This window comes from Phocoena phocoena, chromosome 7, assembly GCF_963924675.1.
Source record: "Phocoena phocoena chromosome 7, mPhoPho1.1, whole genome shotgun sequence".
Classification (NCBI taxonomy): Eukaryota; Metazoa; Chordata; class Mammalia; order Artiodactyla; family Phocoenidae; genus Phocoena; species Phocoena phocoena.
The window spans coordinates 54,363,728-54,383,911 of NC_089225.1; the positions used below are offsets into that span (position 1 = coordinate 54,363,728).

Consider the following 20,184-nt stretch of genomic DNA (forward strand, 5'->3'; position numbering starts at 1 on the left):
GGTGATCATTTCACCATATATAAAAATATTAAATCATTATGTTATATACCTGAAACTAATATAATGTTGTATGTCAGTTATACTTCAATTAAAAAAAAAGTTTACTGCCAAGTTTTCCTGAACTTGGGTCTTCCTTATAAAACAATATTTCATGTTTGTTTTAGGATGCTGCACACATGTTGGGACTTGATTTTCAAAAGTTCAGTAAGATTTCAGCTTCTTTCCAAAGATCATACTGAGAAAAGTATTATTACTTCTCTTTGTCACACACACAATAATACCAAGTCTTTGTTTAACAGCATCTTACATTTTGACTTCTTATGGCAGCTGAAATGAGACTAAACATAGTTAGTTTAGAATCTTTATTCAGAATCCTTATTTTGGTCTAGGAAGTTAAATGTTCTCCTCAGGAAAACTTCAAGACACCTTTTAATGAGAAATAAACTAGGAAGTTTTGTCTTCATTGTGCCCAAGCACCTCTGATTGAAGTTACAAACAAGTAATGAGCATCTCAAAAACAAGGCAAGAAAAAAAGAAGCAAAGGGGCTAGCTAATCCATAAACTCAGTACTTTAGTCAGTTTCTGAATAATCTGGTTGTCATTAATAATTAGAAGGCACAAAAGGCTCACCAGTCTGAATTTGAGATGTGCTTTCCAAACCTCTTCTGTTTATAGAACTGAAATTGCAAATCTAAGCAATACTGTTGTTGGAGGTAAATGACATAACTGTCATTTAAGAGAAGTCAAAACTTTCTGTTTAAGAATAATATTACCTCATAAAATAGTATGTATTACAGATTAAAGACTAAATTTATTTAGTCTAAATTCATTTTCAAAGGCTAAATTTGTTTCATACTTTCGTTCTTCTGTATTCTTATGCAAATATGTTAGTATTCCTTTGCTAGTAAACAGATGGCATTTTCAAGAGAAGGGTTTTATTTTCCCCTTATACATTACCATAATAAAAACATTTCCCAAGGTAAAAAAAAAAGTATTTTAAAAATTTCTTTATTTGATATTATATATTACTTTAATGCAGTTACTCTACTGTGTTAATACTGAACTCATTGTTCTTGATTTTGAATAGGAGTAGAAAGATTATTTTAATGCAACGTCAGCAAGTTTGCTTTAAAAAATACTATGTAACATCTGTATGAATTAAAATATGTCCTCCTGAGTTTCATTGGAAAACCTAGAGATTATTAGAGAGACCCATTGGAATATTGTAAATTGGTATAGGAAGTAAATAACTGTTAAGAAAAATATTTATTATGTTAGAATACATATTAATTGAATTGCCAATTTAATGTTAAATGCTATAGGTTACCACAAAAAATAATGTTCCTGGTCCTTGCCTTCGGGAAACTTGCATTCTAGTGTTCATTAATTTACATCATTAATTTAAATGCTATTCACTGTATTGAAAAATCCTAAGAATAGTGTGCTAACTTGTGTTTATAGTGTAGTTTGTAATGATAAGATGTAAAACAAGAAAACAGGTATTTAAATATCTTTAGGGGTATTTGTTTTTATTAGAGAATGAGTAGAAAATAAGTTTCTTTTAAGTTTAACAGGAGAGGAAATAAATTCTCTTTTTAAATGAGGTGACTTGATATCATTTTAGAGAGCACAGACTCATTTTTAATTGTTAATTTTCAAGAGGACTGATTATGTTCACTTCTTAATATATATGTATACACACACAGTAGAAAACTATGAATTCCATTAAATCATCTCCAGATTCCATAATAGATAATTAATATTGTTGATTAATTGGTGCTATTGGCAGTGAAACAATAGCATTTTAAAATATGTGGCTTTTAAAAAGAATGCTGGAGTCTGAGAACGAACAGAATGAACTTCCATTGAGCAGGCATGATGATAAAGAATAAACAGGAAAATGCATGAAGATGTGTGAGGTGTATGAACCTATACACTTACATTAGCTGGCCAAGACAGTCTAAGATTACTACACTTAGGGAGTAGGAAAAAACATGTTAGACATTACCAAGTATGATATCAAAACATCTGAATCACTCTTTCTAAATGCCAAAAATTTCTGTTGGGCCTGGTGGTAATTTATGAATAAATATATGAGGCCATAAAAATGATATTTCTCTAACTTTGCAGATTGGGAAGTTGCATTTCATGAAGATTTTATTTAGTTCACTTTCTCAGTCACTTCTGTTATCGCTAAAATTTAGGTGACGGTTATTCAATTGAGTAATCCATGCCTCTTGTTCCTTTTTTCCATTCTTGATCAGTTTATCTCTTAGGCTTTTGATTATATGTCTCAGGATTATATTGAAATTTTACTTTATATGTCTGCAGATGCCTTTAATAAATATAATCCCATATGTTGTGCCATGTGTTTTCAGTACTGGTTCTATTTTGAGGTAGAGTTTTACTTGATTTTAGACTAAAATGACATCCTCAACAAGGAGCTCTGTGTCATTGGTAACAGCTAGAGCTCTTAGAGAATGTAAAGGCTATGTACAGAACATTGAAGAGCATCTCATAAAACCCCGTCTGGTTTAACAAAGCCTAAGTTTGTTTCTGTTTAATGCTTAGTATAAAGTAAATCTTCACTGTGGCCTCTTCCTTCTTTGTGTACACACAATACCATTTAAATCCCAAGATCTTTCTTTATATTTTTAAAATGAAGTATTTCTCTAGTTCAGTTCATCTGATTGCTTTTACTGATAAATTATAGAGGCAAGTATAGAAATCATTTCTTGTATTTAAATATTATAGCAGTTTTAGTTGTATATTATCATTTGTTGTATATGTGAAAAGCAAATATATTTGACAAAGATGGTAGCACCGAATGTACTGTGTTTAACTTTTCAATAGGGACTATGAGCATCTTACAGTACTGTACATAATTATCTTATTATCGCTAACCTTTCAAGAGTGCCAATGTCATAAAGCAGCTTTTATTCTAGTAATAACTAAAATTTCCTTAAATCTTTTGGAAAAGATCCCACGTAAGTTGTTTACCCAATAGGCAAGGCTAAAACACAACCGAATATTTATTTAGGATTGATATTCTCCGTAAGTTTAGTTAGTTTAGGTAAATCCATTAAACATAAAATATTTTTCCTGGGGGAAAAAAATCTACTTTTTCCTAGAGACAGAAATCTTTAGCTGCTTTCTAAAGCAGATGACATGTAAGCCCAGGGCAGTGCTTAACCCATAAATTACATAAGGGTCACCTTTTGGAAACTTTAGCTATTTTGTATCCCAGTGGAATAGTCTTTGGTTTTCTTACCAAAAGGCTTATGTGTTGACTCATTTCCTTTACCAATATGACAATTTCCTGCACACATTTAATGCTTTGGGCAAGATTATAATACGTTAACTAAGATGTTTTTACTAATGTTTTTTTCATTAGGAAACTTAAAATTTCAACTTTTTTTTTATAGCTTAGCTTGCTATCATCCAAAAATAATGTGTTATTTGGGATGTTGGATGTTTTGGCTGTTCTTAGCCATTACTATGCAATATTAGTTTCCCAAAATCTGAAAATACTGTCTTTTAACTATTCTAGGTTGTATGTTTGCATCTTTAACCATATTATGCTTATTGCATGCACTAGAGCATTGAGTGATACCTGGTGTTTTTTTGTACTAACCAGAACATGTGGGTTTTAACTGTGAACCGTACTTTAGCTATTCGTAGAATGTATTTGCTTGACTAACTTATGGCCTTTTTTGCTAATGCTTCATGGTTGTCCTACAACCGTTTAGGACGCTGCATTGGGATACAGATCCATCAGTTCTTCAGCTTCACTCAGATTCCGATTTGGGGTATTGAATAGATTTATTACCTTCCCTCTTTTATAATTAATTTGATTCTTTGTGAAATTGTCCTAATTTTGTTTTGCTTAAATTTCTAATATTCAGGTAATAGTTTGAAGAGTGATATTTTATTGTGACACCTCATTTATCCTCTATCATTTGTGAAAGACATATTTTATGTATCTGATTTTAGAGGTACCCTAAGTCTACCCATTTAAATGTCCAAATTACTTTTATTATTTCTATATTTTTGATGTAAGTTTTTCTACAGTGTATTATAAACTTCCCATACTTTTTCTAATAAATACGCAATATGTAATTGAACCTTTTCTAGGTTACTCAACATGAATATTAATTTATTTTTCTATATTAAAATGCCCTGATGATTTCTAAGGTTTTGAGAGGAACAGAGCTGTTGGTTTCTACACCGTGGCTCCAGATTGCTATTGATTTACTTATTAATTCATTTATTCATTCGTTTATTTATTCTAGTCTCCAATGCAAACTATAAATGTTTGCTGCTGCCATTGTGCCTGACTCAGATAGCTCTTTTCCCTTGATATTTTGCAGCTTCTAAAACATATGACCAACACCTTTAGGACTTATGTCTAAAGTTAAGAGTTAATAAGCCTTGAATTAGGCCATATAAGAAAAGTATATGAGCTTCTTGTACATTAGCTGGTAGGCCTCTCTCGGCTGCCCTGAGGCTTCCCCACCTCCCAGTTGCTTGCTTGTTCTCAGTAAAAGTGGCTTTGGATAACTGAGGTATTACCTCCCTAAATCTATCCCTAAATCTTAGAATATTTTGTTTGTTTGTTCTAGTATTGTGATTTTTACCTATTAAACCCTATATGTACTCAAGTTAGTAACTTGTTCCTAATGTTGGCTTGACTGTTTTTTATCAGATATGTGAGTGACTTACTTTTCATATGGTTTACATCTTAAATATCAGAATATAAAGTTTCTTATTTCAGATTTTGTTCTTAGAATACTAGATTACTTCAAATGTACTTAAAATTTCCCATTTAATTCTTTGATTATGCTTTTTTTTTTTTTTCTTTAAGGCTAGATATCCCCAAGGTAGAAAACACATTAAAATTTTCTTATGGCCCACATTTGGGACCTTAGAGAAAATTCTTTAAATGTACTAATTTTATTAAACTTTTTTGTACAGGATTTTGAAAAGGATGTTTATATAAGAAAAAAGTTTAGTTTATATTACCAATGTGATATTACCAATGATATATATATATATATGTGTGTGTATATGTATATTTCAGATATCCTCCTTTATATTCTGGAAGTTCCACTGTTTTTACTAGATATTCTTTTAAGACAGATTCATCATTGAGAACTTTGGGAGTTTGGAAGCATGCTATATTTGGTTTAGAATTTAGACATCTACTATAATAGCCACAAGTCTTCTGTTTGTCAGAAAAGAATGTATTCCCCCCTATTTAAAACAGAAGTGGCTTTAGTAATTTCATGATATTCAGAAGATACGTGGCTTTAGTTTAGGTCTAACATGTTTGCACAATAGTTTGTCCGTATGTGAATCAAGGACCATGTTGACTGTGCAGAGATTAGAGATTTAAAGTTTAAATATTTTATTTTAAAATCTAAATTGACTGTATGATTCTCAATTTCTGCAGAATATAAGTAGAAAAAATGGTTTTCAACAGAAAATTCTTTCTAACTCTTAAAGCTGAAGTCTTCTGATGGTGAAGGGAACTAAATGTGGTCTGAGTGAGATCCACGTATTTGACTCTTGTAAAAATGTCCAGAATCGTGTCCCTGCTAAAAACAGTTCTCATAACCAACCTTATTCAGCAGTCTGCTCTGAAATTCCTCTCCTCTTACTCTGTTATTACCCACACATTTGTTCTAAGAAACTAAATTATTTGCCTTTTTAAAGTGAAAAATAAACACCTTGAATGATTCGGAAATATCTTTTGTTTTTGCTACCTTCTAATTCTTTTGTTAAAATAAAGCCAATTGTTCATTTAAAATTTCTTGAATAAAACAGGGATTTAAATTACACTGTTGGATATATAGTGTTCAATTATTACTTTTATAAAATAACATTATTTGATGTAGTTAAAATGTATCATTTGTAATATTTAAAAACATTTGTGTTCACTTTATTTAGACGAGGACCTATTAAACTTGGAATGGCTAAAATTACACAGGTTGACTTTCCTCCTCGTGAAATCGTCACATATACGAAGGAAACTCAGACTCCAGTTATGGCTCAACCCAAAGAAGGTGAGTATCTGTCCTTAATATGATTGTCATTAAGCCGCCATATTAAACAAGTGGATTCTTTCCTTTTTTTTTGTTCCTTCTTCCTTTTTTATTTTTTGGCATATTTCCTTAGGGGAATATTATAAAAGTAATGCTTTGGATTTCTGTATTTATGCATTTGTTCTTTAGAGTTTTAAAACTTTTTCTTTTAAAAGTTAACAGAAATATAAGCTGTATGTATGTTTTTAATTTTGTTGACGTAAATGTAAATATTTCCATTTTCATATTGTTGTTGCTGTGTGCTGCTTTAGAAGCAGAAAAACTTAAGCATGTTCTATTTCTGTGTCATGAACATAATTCTTCCCAAAATGAGAGTATCAGTATATCCCATAATAAATGAAATCATGTAAATTATTCAATATTTTCTGTGGAGTATACTGTATTCTGATATACTGTCATTGTTAATCCATATTAATGAACAAATCTGGACCTAATTCATAAACTTCCTCTTTTATGATCTAAGGGCTCTACTGTGTTGATTATATAGCAGTTTTTAATCTCTGTGAAACAGCCCCGGGATAACATTTTTATCCAAGAGTTTTTTTGTTTTGACCATGTGAATGTTCATCTCTATGGATACATTTTTTTCATTCCTGCTGCTCTGTGGTTTGGTAAGATAGCTTTCACAGGTGCAATCTCCTCCCCTTACCAGAAAAAAAAAAACCCTGATGGTTTTGAGACATAAGCCACTTTAAAAAAAGAAAACATGGGGCTTCCCTGGTGCCACAGTGGTTGAGAGTCCGCCTGCCGATGCAGGGGACACGGGTTCGTGCCCCGGTCCGGGAAGATCCCACATGCCGCAGAGCGGCTGGGCCCGTGAGCCATGGCTGCTGAGCCTGCGAGTCCGGAGCCTGTGCTCTGCAATGGGAGAGGCCACAACAGTGAGAGGCCCGCATACCACAAAAAAAAAAAAAAAAAAAAAAAAGACAGGAAAGATAAAAGTGTTGAACTACCAGTATGGAAAAAACTAATACTGTAGGATTCTATAATTTCCAGACAATATTATTTTATTAACTAGTATATTCAAGTGTTATAGTTTCTGTCTTTTGGGAGCTACATTGTTAGATATGTTAACTCGGAAAGTGAGTAAAATAGCCAAAATGAGGGTATAGTGACTCATTTAAAAAATAAATTAGGCTTTTTTTCCTTCTAATAATAATTTGGAGATTTAGCTTTACTTTGAGATGCTTTTTGGATTGTTTGAAATGTAAAGCATTCTGAAGCTATTTTGAGTAATACCTATTATAATATACCTATAATTAGTTTAAGTGAAGACTTCCATTTAAAAAAAGTTTTTTCTTTTTTTTTTAATAATTGTAGTAGTGTATCATAAAGAATTTAGAGAAGACAGAAAGGGTAGGAAGTGTCTGTGTAATAGCCATTTGTTTCTAGTCTGTTTTCCATGATATATTTTTTCAAAAATTATATATGTATACATAAACACACACAAACATACGTATATACACACATATGGTTTTATATCCTACTTGAAATTTGCATTTTTAATTGCTTATTTTTGACATGCATATAAATTTTAAAGTGTGAATGTGTGACAATGTCTTTGAACTAATTTGAATGTATAGCTACATAGTATATGCCTGGCAGTTTTCAAAAAAATTTTTTTTCCCATTTTTATTTTTCAAGTAATTGGAAAATTTAAAAGATTGTGATTTGTAAAGTAAGCTGATGACCCAGAAGTTCAAGATAAACTCTTTTTTTCACTTTGAAATTATTTAGGGCAAGGCTTTTTATCGAAGTTTTTATCGAACTTCAGCTTCTTTGCCAAATTTTGCATGAGTGTAGGGATTGTTTCTTCTTCATTGCTGTAATGCCTGGTTTGAATAGTGTATGGCATGTAGTGAGTACACACTCAGTAAATATTTGGTGAAGGAATTAATTGCTTTTACCTACTCAGGAGAATGATTTACTTACTTGGGATTTTTTTTTTTTTTCATGCCTTTACTCTGCAAGTAACTGCTGGGAAAATAGGTTATTTTCAAGTGTTAATGCTACAACATAATTATTGATGAAATTGGGTGAAAAGGCACTTAGTCTCAGTTCTTGGTTTTAACATGAACATATCATGTTCTAATCATTATTTGCTCTTAGATCCATATATGAAACATACATTCTCCTTTATAGCCTTCTTGAATTCCATGATGACATAGTATATAGATATAAACGTGTGCTGTTATTTTATGTTTTATGTATCCCTCTGAATGCTATGAACAAAATTGGACCTTTTAGCATGTTTCAAATATATTATCTTAGCTACTTGTTTTAACGGTTCTTCAAACCTCACGTTCAAATTGATGACTGAAAATTTTAACAGCAAAGAGTGCCTACTACATATCAGGTATAGTGTAAGGCACTTTACATTACCTCTAATCCTCTTACCAAAACCTTGAGAGTTAAAGAGTTAAATATCAGCTCTGTTTACATATGAAGAAGCTGAAGCTGAAAGAGATAGCTTATCAAGGGTCACATAGCTAGTAGCTAAGATTCTAAACCAAGTCTGACTGATTCCAAGGTGTGCTTTCTCTCTCATGCTGCCACTGAAGCAGCACTTTCATGCTTTTATGACAGTCACCTATGGTAAGAAATTCAATTTATATTACAATCTAGTACAAACATAGATACAGATGTGTACAGCTGTCCCTTGAATTTAACAAGTTCACTTTACACCACATTGGGAGCAGAGAGCTCCTTCCCTGGGAACTACACACAGCATCTCGGCAGAAAGCTGCCATAGCTTTGAACTGTGTCTCTGAGCATCTGTGCTGTATTTATTTTGTGCATCCGTTAACAGGATGTGTCTAAAGTAATTACTTCTTCAATTTATACCACTTCAGCTTAAGAAAGAAAGGTTTCATAGGATTGCTCTACTTTCGAATAGTGGGGGAAACTTGTAACTGATACAAAAGTTTTATGAAATAACACCTTTTCTGCTCTTGCTATATTTCATTTTTTTCAGTGTTGACCATAATACACTAAATTTATTGGCTTAGACCTGTAGTTTGAAAATTACTTCATTAAAAGATTAAAAGATAGCATGACTTAGTTAACTTATTTATCGATAAATTTGCATCAGGATAATATTTTATAGTGATTGGCTAAGAGTAATTAATAAACAGCTTTGATCTTTTATGGTGTTAAATAGAATTTTTCTTATCCTCACTGATAGAAGGTGAAAGTAGCAAGATGTATTAGCACCACTATCTTTAAAATTTTCCTGTGTGAACTAGACTTAGATGTTAGTTTTATAAAGGTCCACATTTATTCATTTGCAACAAGAATTCACGGATTCTGCAAGTTTATTGAGTATATGCTATATACTCGATTATTTCTTTGTTTTTTTTAGTGTCAGGTTGAGGTATGTAAGTGAAGGAGAATGCGAAATGTACCCCAATACCATGGAGCCATCCTTAGCCTTTGGAACTATTTATAAAAATGAAATCATTTCCTCTCTATATCATTACAATTATTTTCATGTCCAGGGCTCTTACATTGTTTCTTTTCCTAATTTGTAGAGGTTCTAGAAAGAGGGAAAGAAAAAAAAAACCTGAACTTAAGGTTTTATAATGAAAACACTTTGTGCAAAACCGTACTTCTGCTTATCCATTGGTTTAACACAGTGCCTCTCAAACTTAGCCTTGTTGGCTCGCGTTTAAGAATTATGTAACAAATTCCAAAACTCACCATGAGGCAAAATTGCTGAAATCGCAGTTTGAGTGTAACAGACAGTAAATTGAACCTGGGTAGGCAGTATAATTAGTGCAGAAGTAACGTGAGTTACCAAATTGAAGATAAAAATTGGTTTTAGGCTTAACTCTTTTTTTTCATTTTTTAAAAATGGCTGAATGTATTCTTTTAAAAAGCAATTTTTATTCTTCTTTTTTTCCTTTTTCCCTGTTCTAGCCATCTTCTTTCAAGTTTACTCTGTGAGTTGGTAGTACCATTTCTGAACTGAGGTGCTTTGCTGTCTTAAAGCACCTACTGTGAATGAAATTGACAAGGAACATGTGACCTCAGTCAATTTTGTTCTCCGCAGGTAAAAGAACTTCTCATGGCAGGAGTGTGGTGCCCACAGATACACTCCTGGAAGAGTTACTTTCTTCTCTTTTAAAAGTTTTTAACTCTTTTGAAAATGGCGTTATTTTTTTCTTATTCACGTCGTCAGTATGGATTTTTTTTGTTGTTGTAATTTTTAGACACAGATTTTTAAAGAGGAAGAAATTCCAAAGTTTAATCAGCTTGTTTACACCTGAGGAAACTGAGACCCCAGGAAGTTCATTGATGACCCTATGGTCACAATATAAGAGAATATCAGACTACAGCCAGAACCTGGTTTTTGATTTCCAATGAAGTGCTATGTTTCGCATATCATTCCACTTTCTTATCTTTGTGGAGTTTTGTAATTATTTTTGGTGTTGATTTAGTAGTCAGATATTCTTCCTCAGGTACGTGTTGATCAGCATTTATAATGTGTAGAAAAATGTTATATGTAAAATAGCTCTTAATTTTTTTATTGCATGATCTTAACATCTGGAATCCACACTTCCCAAGTAGACTAAATCTGTGGGCCTTCTGGTTTAATAGTACCCTTGTCTAAAATGGATTTTTAAAAAAAATCCTGGAATAAATAACACATGTAATAAATTAGTTTTAACCCTCAGAGAATCTGTGAGAATATAAAAATAATTGAAAATTGAAGCATTTATTCGTAACCTTGACTGAAAGACTTTAATCAGCATATCTGAAATTGTGGCCTCAGAAAAATGTAATATTTATGAGATCGCAGATAACAGGATCTGTGTTAATGATGCCAATACTGCCTAAATAAAATCTGAATTTTACATAAAAAGAGACAATGTAGAGAGACAAATTCTGTGTTAAAGTAAATGTTATGTATGATTAAAGTATTACTCCCGTTTTATTTATCTTCCAAATTAGCATTAGATCTATATTCAAAATATTTCCCAATTAAAATTTTCCCTTGTTGAAGATCTAAATTATTAAGGAAATCCAAGTGACCTTGCATCTGATTCTGGGTGTTTAAAAAAATAAAAGGAATGAATTCCATTGATACATTCATGAAGTTTTGTCCTAATATAAGATTTTCTTAATATTGATTTTAAAGAGTAAGGTATAAGAAGATGAAATTATGGACAAATGGATCGAAATGAAGTGATTCAAAAGGATGTTGATCCAGAAAAGAAAGGGTTATTTTCAAAATATTAAAGGAAACTCATTCATATCTAACATGGATTTTTCAACTTATGATTGAAGCATTTCCCTCTAATATTCTCATTTTGTTTGTGAAGTTATTAGTTGAATTTTTGTAAATTATGTTTTTATATGCAACACATTTCCTGAGTTTTGGAACTCAGTGGCAACTTCCTTTGTATCATAAGAAATCAGACTACTCTGTAAATTAGAAATTCTTCATAAGATATTAAACTATCTTAAAATACAGTACACCAGTATGATGAAACTAGTTAATAAATTTATAGACAACAAATGTATTTCCTAAATGACATAATGCCCCAATGATGGTATTTATTTTTGACCTCATACTGAGCATTAATTGTGAGAAGTGATAGAATAAAGAGTATCAGTGTTTAGTGAGGATTTTCTAGGATCTTTCATATTACCTGTTAAATATGTTGTAATATTTTAAAATAATTCAAAGCATGCTTTGTGGCTTATTCTTAGATGTCTCTTAAATGTAGTGTGACATACAGATGAGAAAACTTGCTCTGAAGACTCCTTCCTTCAGCTTAACAAAAGCCACCCATTTCACAGATGATTTAACTTTGATTAACCTACTCCACTGTAACAGATTATTCCAACAACTGGAATTTCATTCTTTGGTGTTATTTCTAGGTGCAGCTTAATTTACAAAACTGCTTTTCTTTCCATCTCACCAAAATACATCACAATTTTGATGTTAACTCAGTAAAAATTCAGTGGTTCATTAAACCTACTCTTAGCATTCATTGACAAGAGATTTGTCATTTTAAAAGTAACTGCTACTTTTATGCATTCTTTACTGCTCAGTTTATAACCTTAGATTCCCTGTCAGAGAAAGCACGGAGTTAACCACTTAGCATATTGCGATGAATATTCATCAATAAATTGATGTGACATGGCAGTCCCATTTTTCAGTCTTCCTGCATTGTTGCAGTCTTTTTTAGTTTTAAATATAGATAATCATGTAATAGGGACTAGCCTAGAAAATCTTTAGAATTGTAATACTATATTTTTGGTCTAATAATATAGTATTATTAACATAATACTACATGTTAATAGTTTTTTAGTAGCTAATTGTATTAGTTTTTAATAAGAGAAGTGTATTTGTTTCAGAGGAACAGTCTCTAATCTGATGTTACTGATGTTAGGCATTTTTTGCCAAATATTTGGTATATATAGATAATCAGCTTTATAATAAAAATACCGTTTTGTACTTTTAAAGAACAGATCATTTTTGTAATGTTCCTGGAATTTTTATTTAGCTTAGTCATTTTTATGAAGCTTGGGTTTATCATAGTTTTTAATCAGTTTTTAATTCATCTAGAAAGAGAGCTATGTACATTCATTCTAAAATAAAATCCTGAAAACAAGTATTTAAATAGATTATTACTCATTCAAACACAACTAAGTAATCTATATGGGCAAGTTAGCATGGTAAATGCCATAAAGTAGGCAGATACAGATCACTGTTTACCATACTTCATCTACATTTTAAATTTTAAAAGGAAAAGAGTGTCTATAAGCACGATCTTTTCTGTTAAATATATAGATTATGAGGTCACTTAGCACTGAAGTACCGACCATATGCATTATGACAGGAATTTGACACCTGTCATTGGAAATGGTACTTAGAAACCGTATAATGTAACAAAGTTGAGGGAGGGAAGTATGATGTGGATAGGAGGCTGTAATTTATAATTCACAGTGCTTAAGAATGACTTGTCCAGGGTGACTCAGATTCCCTATCTTTGATTTTAGGATTTACATACAGTGAACCCTACTAGTCAACAAAATTGATTAAGATAACTAACAGTATTAGCAGAAAATACATATTTTCAGACTTAAGTTTTTTATAGATAATTTATAAATTTATTTATTTTTGGCTGTGTTGGGTCTTCGTTGCTGCACGCGGGCTTCCTCTAGTTGCGGTGAGCAGGGCTACTCTTCGTTGCGGTGCATGGGCTTCTCATTGCGGTGGCTTCTCTTGCTGCGGAGTATGGGCTCTAGGCGCACGGGCTCAGTAGTTGTGGTGCACGGGCTTAGTTGCTCCACGGCATGTGGGATCTTCCTGGACCAGGGCTCGAACCCGTGTCCCCTGCCTTGGCAGGTGGATTCTTAACCACTGCACCATCAGGGAAGTCCCCAGACTTAATTTTTAATTGAAGTAAATATCCTGTTATTCTAAAAGTCAACTTAAGTACAATTAAATTATTTTATTACACTGGCAAGTGACTTTATGGTATAATTTCATTGTAATGTTGGAGCAGTACAGTATAGAAGAATTGTTACCAGTTACACTGTTTTCAGATTAATAATCCGTTGTATATGAGAATTCATCTGAAAAGGAGTACTGTCTTTCTGTTTTTCTATGTGATTATTTTGCCCAAAAAAAAAGCTTTCATTTTTTTAAGTAGCACAAAAGCTGTAATTGGCATGCTTTGTAAGGAAGTGTCAGTGTGCAAGAGAGTGGCGATCACTAAGAATTCTTTCACGTGTTCTTTCCCCTTTGCACCACCGCCTCCTCAGCGGGGTCACTGAGATCACTAGCTTTTCTTGAAATGGCCATTTTCACTGGCAGGTGCATTATACCCTGTATTTTCAGATTGTTTTTCCATTCTGAATGTTTGGCAGGTTGATTGCTCTGGCTGCATTGACGGAGAAAGGGCTGACAAATGCGGTTGGGCTGGCTGAAAAGACAGTGATTACTGTTTTCCTTTGTGGCTGATTGAGGCCCTTGAAAGGAAAAATTTTAACCTTCACCATTTGGTTCAAAAGTATGAGCATATATTGAAATCATTCGTGCCATTTATCCTAGTTCTGTAAACTTGTCAGAACGTAAAAATCGCTCAATTTCAAGTAATGTAGGATTGGCATACGTCATTATCATTTTGATTAAGTTGGAGGTTGTATCATTGTGTGCAGTATACAGTGTCATTTAAAGCTTTCTTTCCTACAGGTACAGTTACATTTTTATTGCTTATACTGTAGTGTTAGAAAGATTTTCATAGCTCTCCAAACCTAACACTATGTGTGTGGTTTGGCAGCTGGTGTGGCCTACAAGCTGCATTTTGTTTGCAGGGTAAAGGCTTATCTGTAGGCCTCCTGGAGTGTGGGTAATTGCACAGGCTAGCCATTGGGGAGAGACAGGATTGGAAGCAGTCAAGCGGAAGAATGTTATGCCATCCCATTGCCACCTTGTAGCAGAAAGACACAATCCCAGCAGTGCCATCTGGTTGTTGCTATCTAGTCAGCTGGCCTGGCTGCTGGGACCATGACTTGGCAGCTGGTTCCCATCCTTGACTATTCTTTTGTGTATGTCGTATGTATGCGTGTTTTAGATAATTTTGAACATAGGTCGGGGAAATGACTATAACTAACAAGTAAAGTCCCCTTACTGAATGGGCTCTTATTACTTGAGATGCGCTTTGCTGCAGACGCCTGCTGCCATTCCCTCATAGACAAATGACACATCTGTTTAGGCAATAAAAATAAGCATTTGCTTAATAAAAATCCATCTCAGTATGTAGTGAAAGAGAAGGTAGGCAGAGTTGTATGTTCTAGAACATTTTAAAATAAGTAATTTAAAGTTATTTCCTGGTTTGGGGGTATAAGGGGAGATTGAATAATTTTTAAAAGTCTTATAAACATTGTATATTATCTCAATATGTATTTTTATTCAAGTTAAGAAAACATTATGTTAAGTGCTTATTGCCACATCATGTAACAGTAGATAATGAGACTTGCATTTAAAATGACAGAATAGAAAATGTGGTCTCATAGCTATTATCTTTAAAATCTGCCTCTCAAATAGCAACCTGAGAGTTAATGTAAGCCGTCTTTATGCCATATGAAGACCCATTAGACACTGATGGTTTCAGATCACAAGTAAGCAGCCAGCTCTGTAGGCTATTTTAGACATTTGATTTTCTTCATTTTACAGCATTAATGTGTCAGCATGCTACATAAAACTATGTAGGAGTTGCATGTTGTTCTGTCTGGAATGATAAATGCTTGCAAGCTTTTAGAGATTTCCATGAGGGACTCATCCTAGTTGCTTATATATCTTATTTCAGTTTATGTTGCTACAGAATTTGATATGACTATTGCTGAGTTACCACATAGGTATGTATAAAAACCAAGAAGTTCCACTTAATTCTTTTTTTAAAATTGTATTGATAAAATTTATATTATTTGTACTCTTTTGCTTTTATCTAAAGAGTTGTGATACTTTCTGAAATACTTACCTCAAGAGTTAGCAGTTATTTTCATGAAAATAATTTTTGTGTTATTCTGTTTTTTCAGATGAAGAGGAAGAAGATGACGTAGTGACTCCTAAACCACCTATTGAACCTGAGGAAGAGAAAACTTTAAAGAAAGATGAAGAAAGTGATAATAAAGGTATCTTAAAGAATTCAACTTCAAAAAAAATAATTTAAAAAATTTTGTTGATTCCTGTTAAGACTGCTTTTATTATTTATATATTAAAGTAGAATAAAATGCTCTAAATCAAAGAGGTGAATCTGCTTGGAAAAAAATGAGTGGCATTCATTGACACAAATTGTGATAGTGAGGTGACATGATTTGAGTGGCATAAATCCGACTTCAGAAAAACGTTTGTCTCACAGCCCCCCCGCACGAGCTGACTGAAGAAGAAAAGCAGCAAATCTTGCACTCTGAGGAATTTTTAAGTTTCTTCGACCATTCTACAAGAATTGTAGAAAGAGCTCTTTCTGAGCAGATTAACATCTTCTTTGACTACAGTGGAAGAGATTTGGAAGACAAAGAAGGGTAATGTTTAATTGCTAAAATTATGGGTTCAGCAATGTTAAATTACTTTAAGATTAAGAGTGGGAAGTTATAACACAGTTGTTGGGTTTTTTTTTTTTCGTCTTTTTCTGTAGAGAGATTCAAGCAGGTGCTAAACTGTCATTAAATCGACAATTTTTTGACGAACGTTGGTCAAAGCATCGGGTTGTTAGTTGTTTGGATTGGTCATCTCAGGTAAATTATAACATAATTGGTTGCTATTAACTCATTTTTGAATTCCAGTAAGCAGGTAGTTTTAATTGTGGAAACTTTGTGTAATTAAATCAATGTATATTATTGAAAATTACAATGGATGATGGTTCTAAGGTTATGGTTGTCTTATGTACTTAGGAAGAAAGGATTGGAAACACTGTATTTAAAAATCAAGAGTTTATTTATGCCACAGCCCAGTTTTACTAATTTTAATTGCTCACCAAATCTCCTTTGGATAGAATTGCAACACATATTTTAATAAAATATTTTAACATTAAAACATTTAAAATAACTAAACTAATTTAAAGTTTTACTAATGTTCCAGCAAGCATAACTCTAGAGATATATTTCTTGGTGAAGTGTTAGGAATTTGTATTTTCAGAATAATTTAATAATAACAGTTGAGTAACTAGGAATGTAAAACAGTTCTCATTATGCATAGCGTTTTTTTCCCACTTGATTCTTGCGAGCAGTATCCAGAGTTACTTGTGGCTTCCTATAATAACAACGAAGATGCTCCTCATGAGCCTGATGGTGTGGCCCTTGTATGGAATATGAAATACAAAAAAACTACTCCAGAGTATGTGTTTCACTGCCAGGTAAGATGGTCTTTTAGCAGTCTTTCCCAAGTTTAAGAATTCACTAATGAATTTAGACAAGTGCCTTTCTTCTTTTCTTGTCAACATAATGATTTCATTGGATTGGCATTTACTAAACCACCCCATATTTGCAAACAGATGTTAACGAAAAACTGAAGACTTCTCAGTTCAACATGATCGGCGTTTTCTAGCTTTTCTGACATCTCTTATGTTTAATCACACCTAAAGTCCTTTGCAGTTGTGATTTTCTGTTATTGTGATTGATTGTATAAAAGGAATCTTTTATAAAATGTCTTTTCTACAGGGAGTTTCTCAGGAACTTATTTGCTGAATATACAATTAGATGGTTGGCCCACTGAATTACTTATACATGGCCTGAGGAGTTGGAACTAGATAGTTTTAAGTAGAAACATATGTTTGAAGTAGGAAACAGATGCAGATTTTTAAAGTGGATTTAGTGGGAGGTTAGAATTTGCAAGCCTTTCTGGTTGCATAAGTTATAATCTTTTAATAATATCATAATTCTGCAAAAACACTTAACTGAATCAAAACTAGCATATACTCTGTTGTCAGATTACCGTCAGAAGCTAAAGTAGAGCCAGTTATCTTCTGATTTAATGATGTAATCAAATTAAGTAATTTTTGCTTTCTTCGATAAATTGCTTAAACATTTCTGTAAACAATCATTACATTTGACTTTTAAGCAGAACTATTCTAAAGCTGTATCTTATGTTCTAAAGCAAAATGAAATTTTAAAGTATATTTATTTACTGGTTTTTTATAATCTCTGATACTTTACAATAAAGGGGAAAATGTTTTGGATATAGATTTATTTTTATAACTTGTCACGCTTCTTCCATTTGAACCTTAAATATAAAAATCTTGCTATTTGCAGTCAGCCGTTATGTCTGCTACATTTGCAAAATTTCATCCAAATCTGGTTGTTGGTGGTACATATTCAGGCCAGATTGTGCTGTGGGATAACCGTAGCAATAAAAGAACTCCAGTGCAAAGAACTCCACTGTCAGCTGCAGCACACACAGTAAGTAAAGGGGTTATTTCCATTAGATTTCTGTCTTCTTTCACCATTAAATACTTAGTAGTGTCCATCAGAGTAGTCTCAAAATGTGTTTCCTTTGATGTGTGAATTTCTCATCATTTAGCAACCAAAACTGAAGGCTTTTTTTTTCTTTGTATTTTTGGAAATCTATTTTGTTAGAAACTCATCTCTCTTCTGAGATAATGTTTTGCTAATCTATGGAATAGCATCGAATTTCACATTAAAAATGCCATCAAGATATGAGACTGGATATGAAACAGAATACCTGTGATTATACAGTAAAAATTATTTCATTTTTTTTTTGGTAAAATAATCCCAGAAAACTTTAATATCTCTTTCTTTAGCATCCTGTATATTGTGTAAATGTTGTTGGGACACAGAACGCTCACAATCTGATTAGTATCTCTACTGATGGAAAAATTTGTTCATGGAGTCTGGACATGCTTTCCCATCCACAGGTAGGTTAAACTTGGAAAGCTCTGAAATTTTGAGGCAAATATTGGTATTTTTTTAAGTCTATGTAAACCCTAGCTTATGTTTTTCATAAATATTTTATAATAGTATTATAGTAATAGTTTATAAATCTAAACATGTATAAATGTAATTTGTGGCGTATATACTTCATTTTCAAACCTGCTTCATGTAATCAAACTAAATTTATATAAGTAGTATAGTAAAATAATTGTTTACAAACTAATTAAGACTAGAAAATTTTCTTTAAAAAATTAAAAATTATAAGTTTACAAAATAATTTACTCAATTTTTTCTGTGTAGGATAGCATGGAATTGGTTCATAAACAGTCAAAGGCAGTCGCTGTGACATCTATGTCCTTCCCTGTTGGAGATGTCAACAACTTCGTTGTTGGGAGTGAAGAAGGTTCTGTGTACACAGCATGCCGCCATGGCAGGTAAATCTAAACTGGAATTTACAATTATTTAAAATTCTCTCTTGAATAATCGTATTAAAACAAATTGCCTCTTATTCAAGTAGAAATCTGTCCTAGAGCCACTCGTTATTTGTGACAAATTATTTAAATTCAGGTATATAAAATTAAAACTTAAATACTTTTTTAAAATAAAAGGTTATTTTGGATCACGATGTGTTCTGGATTTTGAGGGTTGTGCTGTGTTGTGATTTTTGTACGTGTGGACATGCTCACAAAAGTTAGTGGTAGGAAGTAGCATTCAGCAATTACAAATACAAAATGCACATGCCACATACTGACCGTTGTAAATAAGATTTTCAGCTGTTTTTCCATCTTGATTTATTTGGACTTTGAGCCTTAGTTCAGTCCTGATAATCGCACAGTAACGTCACATACACGTTTTAAATTGACTAGTATTTCCCCTGCTGTTCAACCTGTTTTGAAATTGTCTAGCTGTACCTTATCAATTGCTTCCTTTAAAAAAAAAATTGAGGGTCCAGATTTCATCTCAAGTACAGATCACCTTCACTTCAAAGCTTTTGATTTAAAAGTAGCCCAGATTCTCTCTCATACATGTAGCATTCATTTGTCTCTATCCCACCACCTCAGAACCTCAGATATTGGACTTTTGATTTCTGTCATCAATAGCATGATGTTTATGGTTCCAAAATGTACTTAACCACTTTAGTAGCCTTATCAAATCTGGATAGGTAACACTCAACATAATTATTCTTATGTGTTACGAGCACAGAGTTAAGTCTGTTGAAATTATGTCAAAGTGTAATAAATAAACCCATGATAAAATATATTTATAAGTGCTCTACTTACAAGAGATTTCCCTATTTTCACTCTTAATGAAACAGCAAAGCTGGAATCAGTGAGATGTTCGAGGGACATCAAGGACCAATTACTGGCATTCATTGTCATGCAGCTGTTGGAGCAGTGGACTTCTCACATCTTTTTGTCACTTCATCATTTGACTGGACAGTAAAACTTTGGACAACCAAGGTATCTAAAAACAGATGTCTAGTCAAGTACTCAGGTTTCTGACACAAGGTGGTGCTCTATTACTACATGGGAAAGACAAAAAGCCTCCTAATAGCTTAGAATGATTTACTGATAGATCAAACCTAATAAGTTACACAGAACATGAGTGAACAACTAGATGTTGAAGTTTTCTTAAAAGTATGCTGACAAGTGTGGTAATCCCACACATGACCCAA

The 20,184-nt window shown here is 32.6% G+C and overlaps 1 protein-coding gene across 3 annotated transcripts in view; it reads left to right on the forward strand.

Annotated features, from left to right (window-relative positions):
- Positions 1-20,184, forward strand: part of DYNC1I2 (dynein cytoplasmic 1 intermediate chain 2) — a 50,752-nt gene that overhangs the window by 16,088 nt on the left and 14,480 nt on the right. For 2 of the 3 annotated variants that reach the window (XM_065880570.1, XM_065880571.1), the window contains 9 exons: positions 5,950-6,065; positions 15,660-15,755; positions 15,983-16,145; positions 16,259-16,358; positions 16,850-16,975; positions 17,871-18,017; positions 18,380-18,493; positions 18,810-18,943; positions 19,825-19,969. In XM_065880570.1, the coding sequence (XP_065736642.1) occupies positions 5,950-6,065; positions 15,660-15,755; positions 15,983-16,145; positions 16,259-16,358; positions 16,850-16,975; positions 17,871-18,017; positions 18,380-18,493; positions 18,810-18,943; positions 19,825-19,969 (1,141 nt within the window). Of the gene's footprint in view, positions 1-3,749; positions 3,810-5,949; positions 6,066-15,659; positions 15,756-15,982; positions 16,146-16,258; positions 16,359-16,849; positions 16,976-17,870; positions 18,018-18,379; positions 18,494-18,809; positions 18,944-19,824; positions 19,970-20,184 lie in introns of all 3 variants that reach the window. The other variant, XM_065880569.1, reaches the window with a different exon arrangement.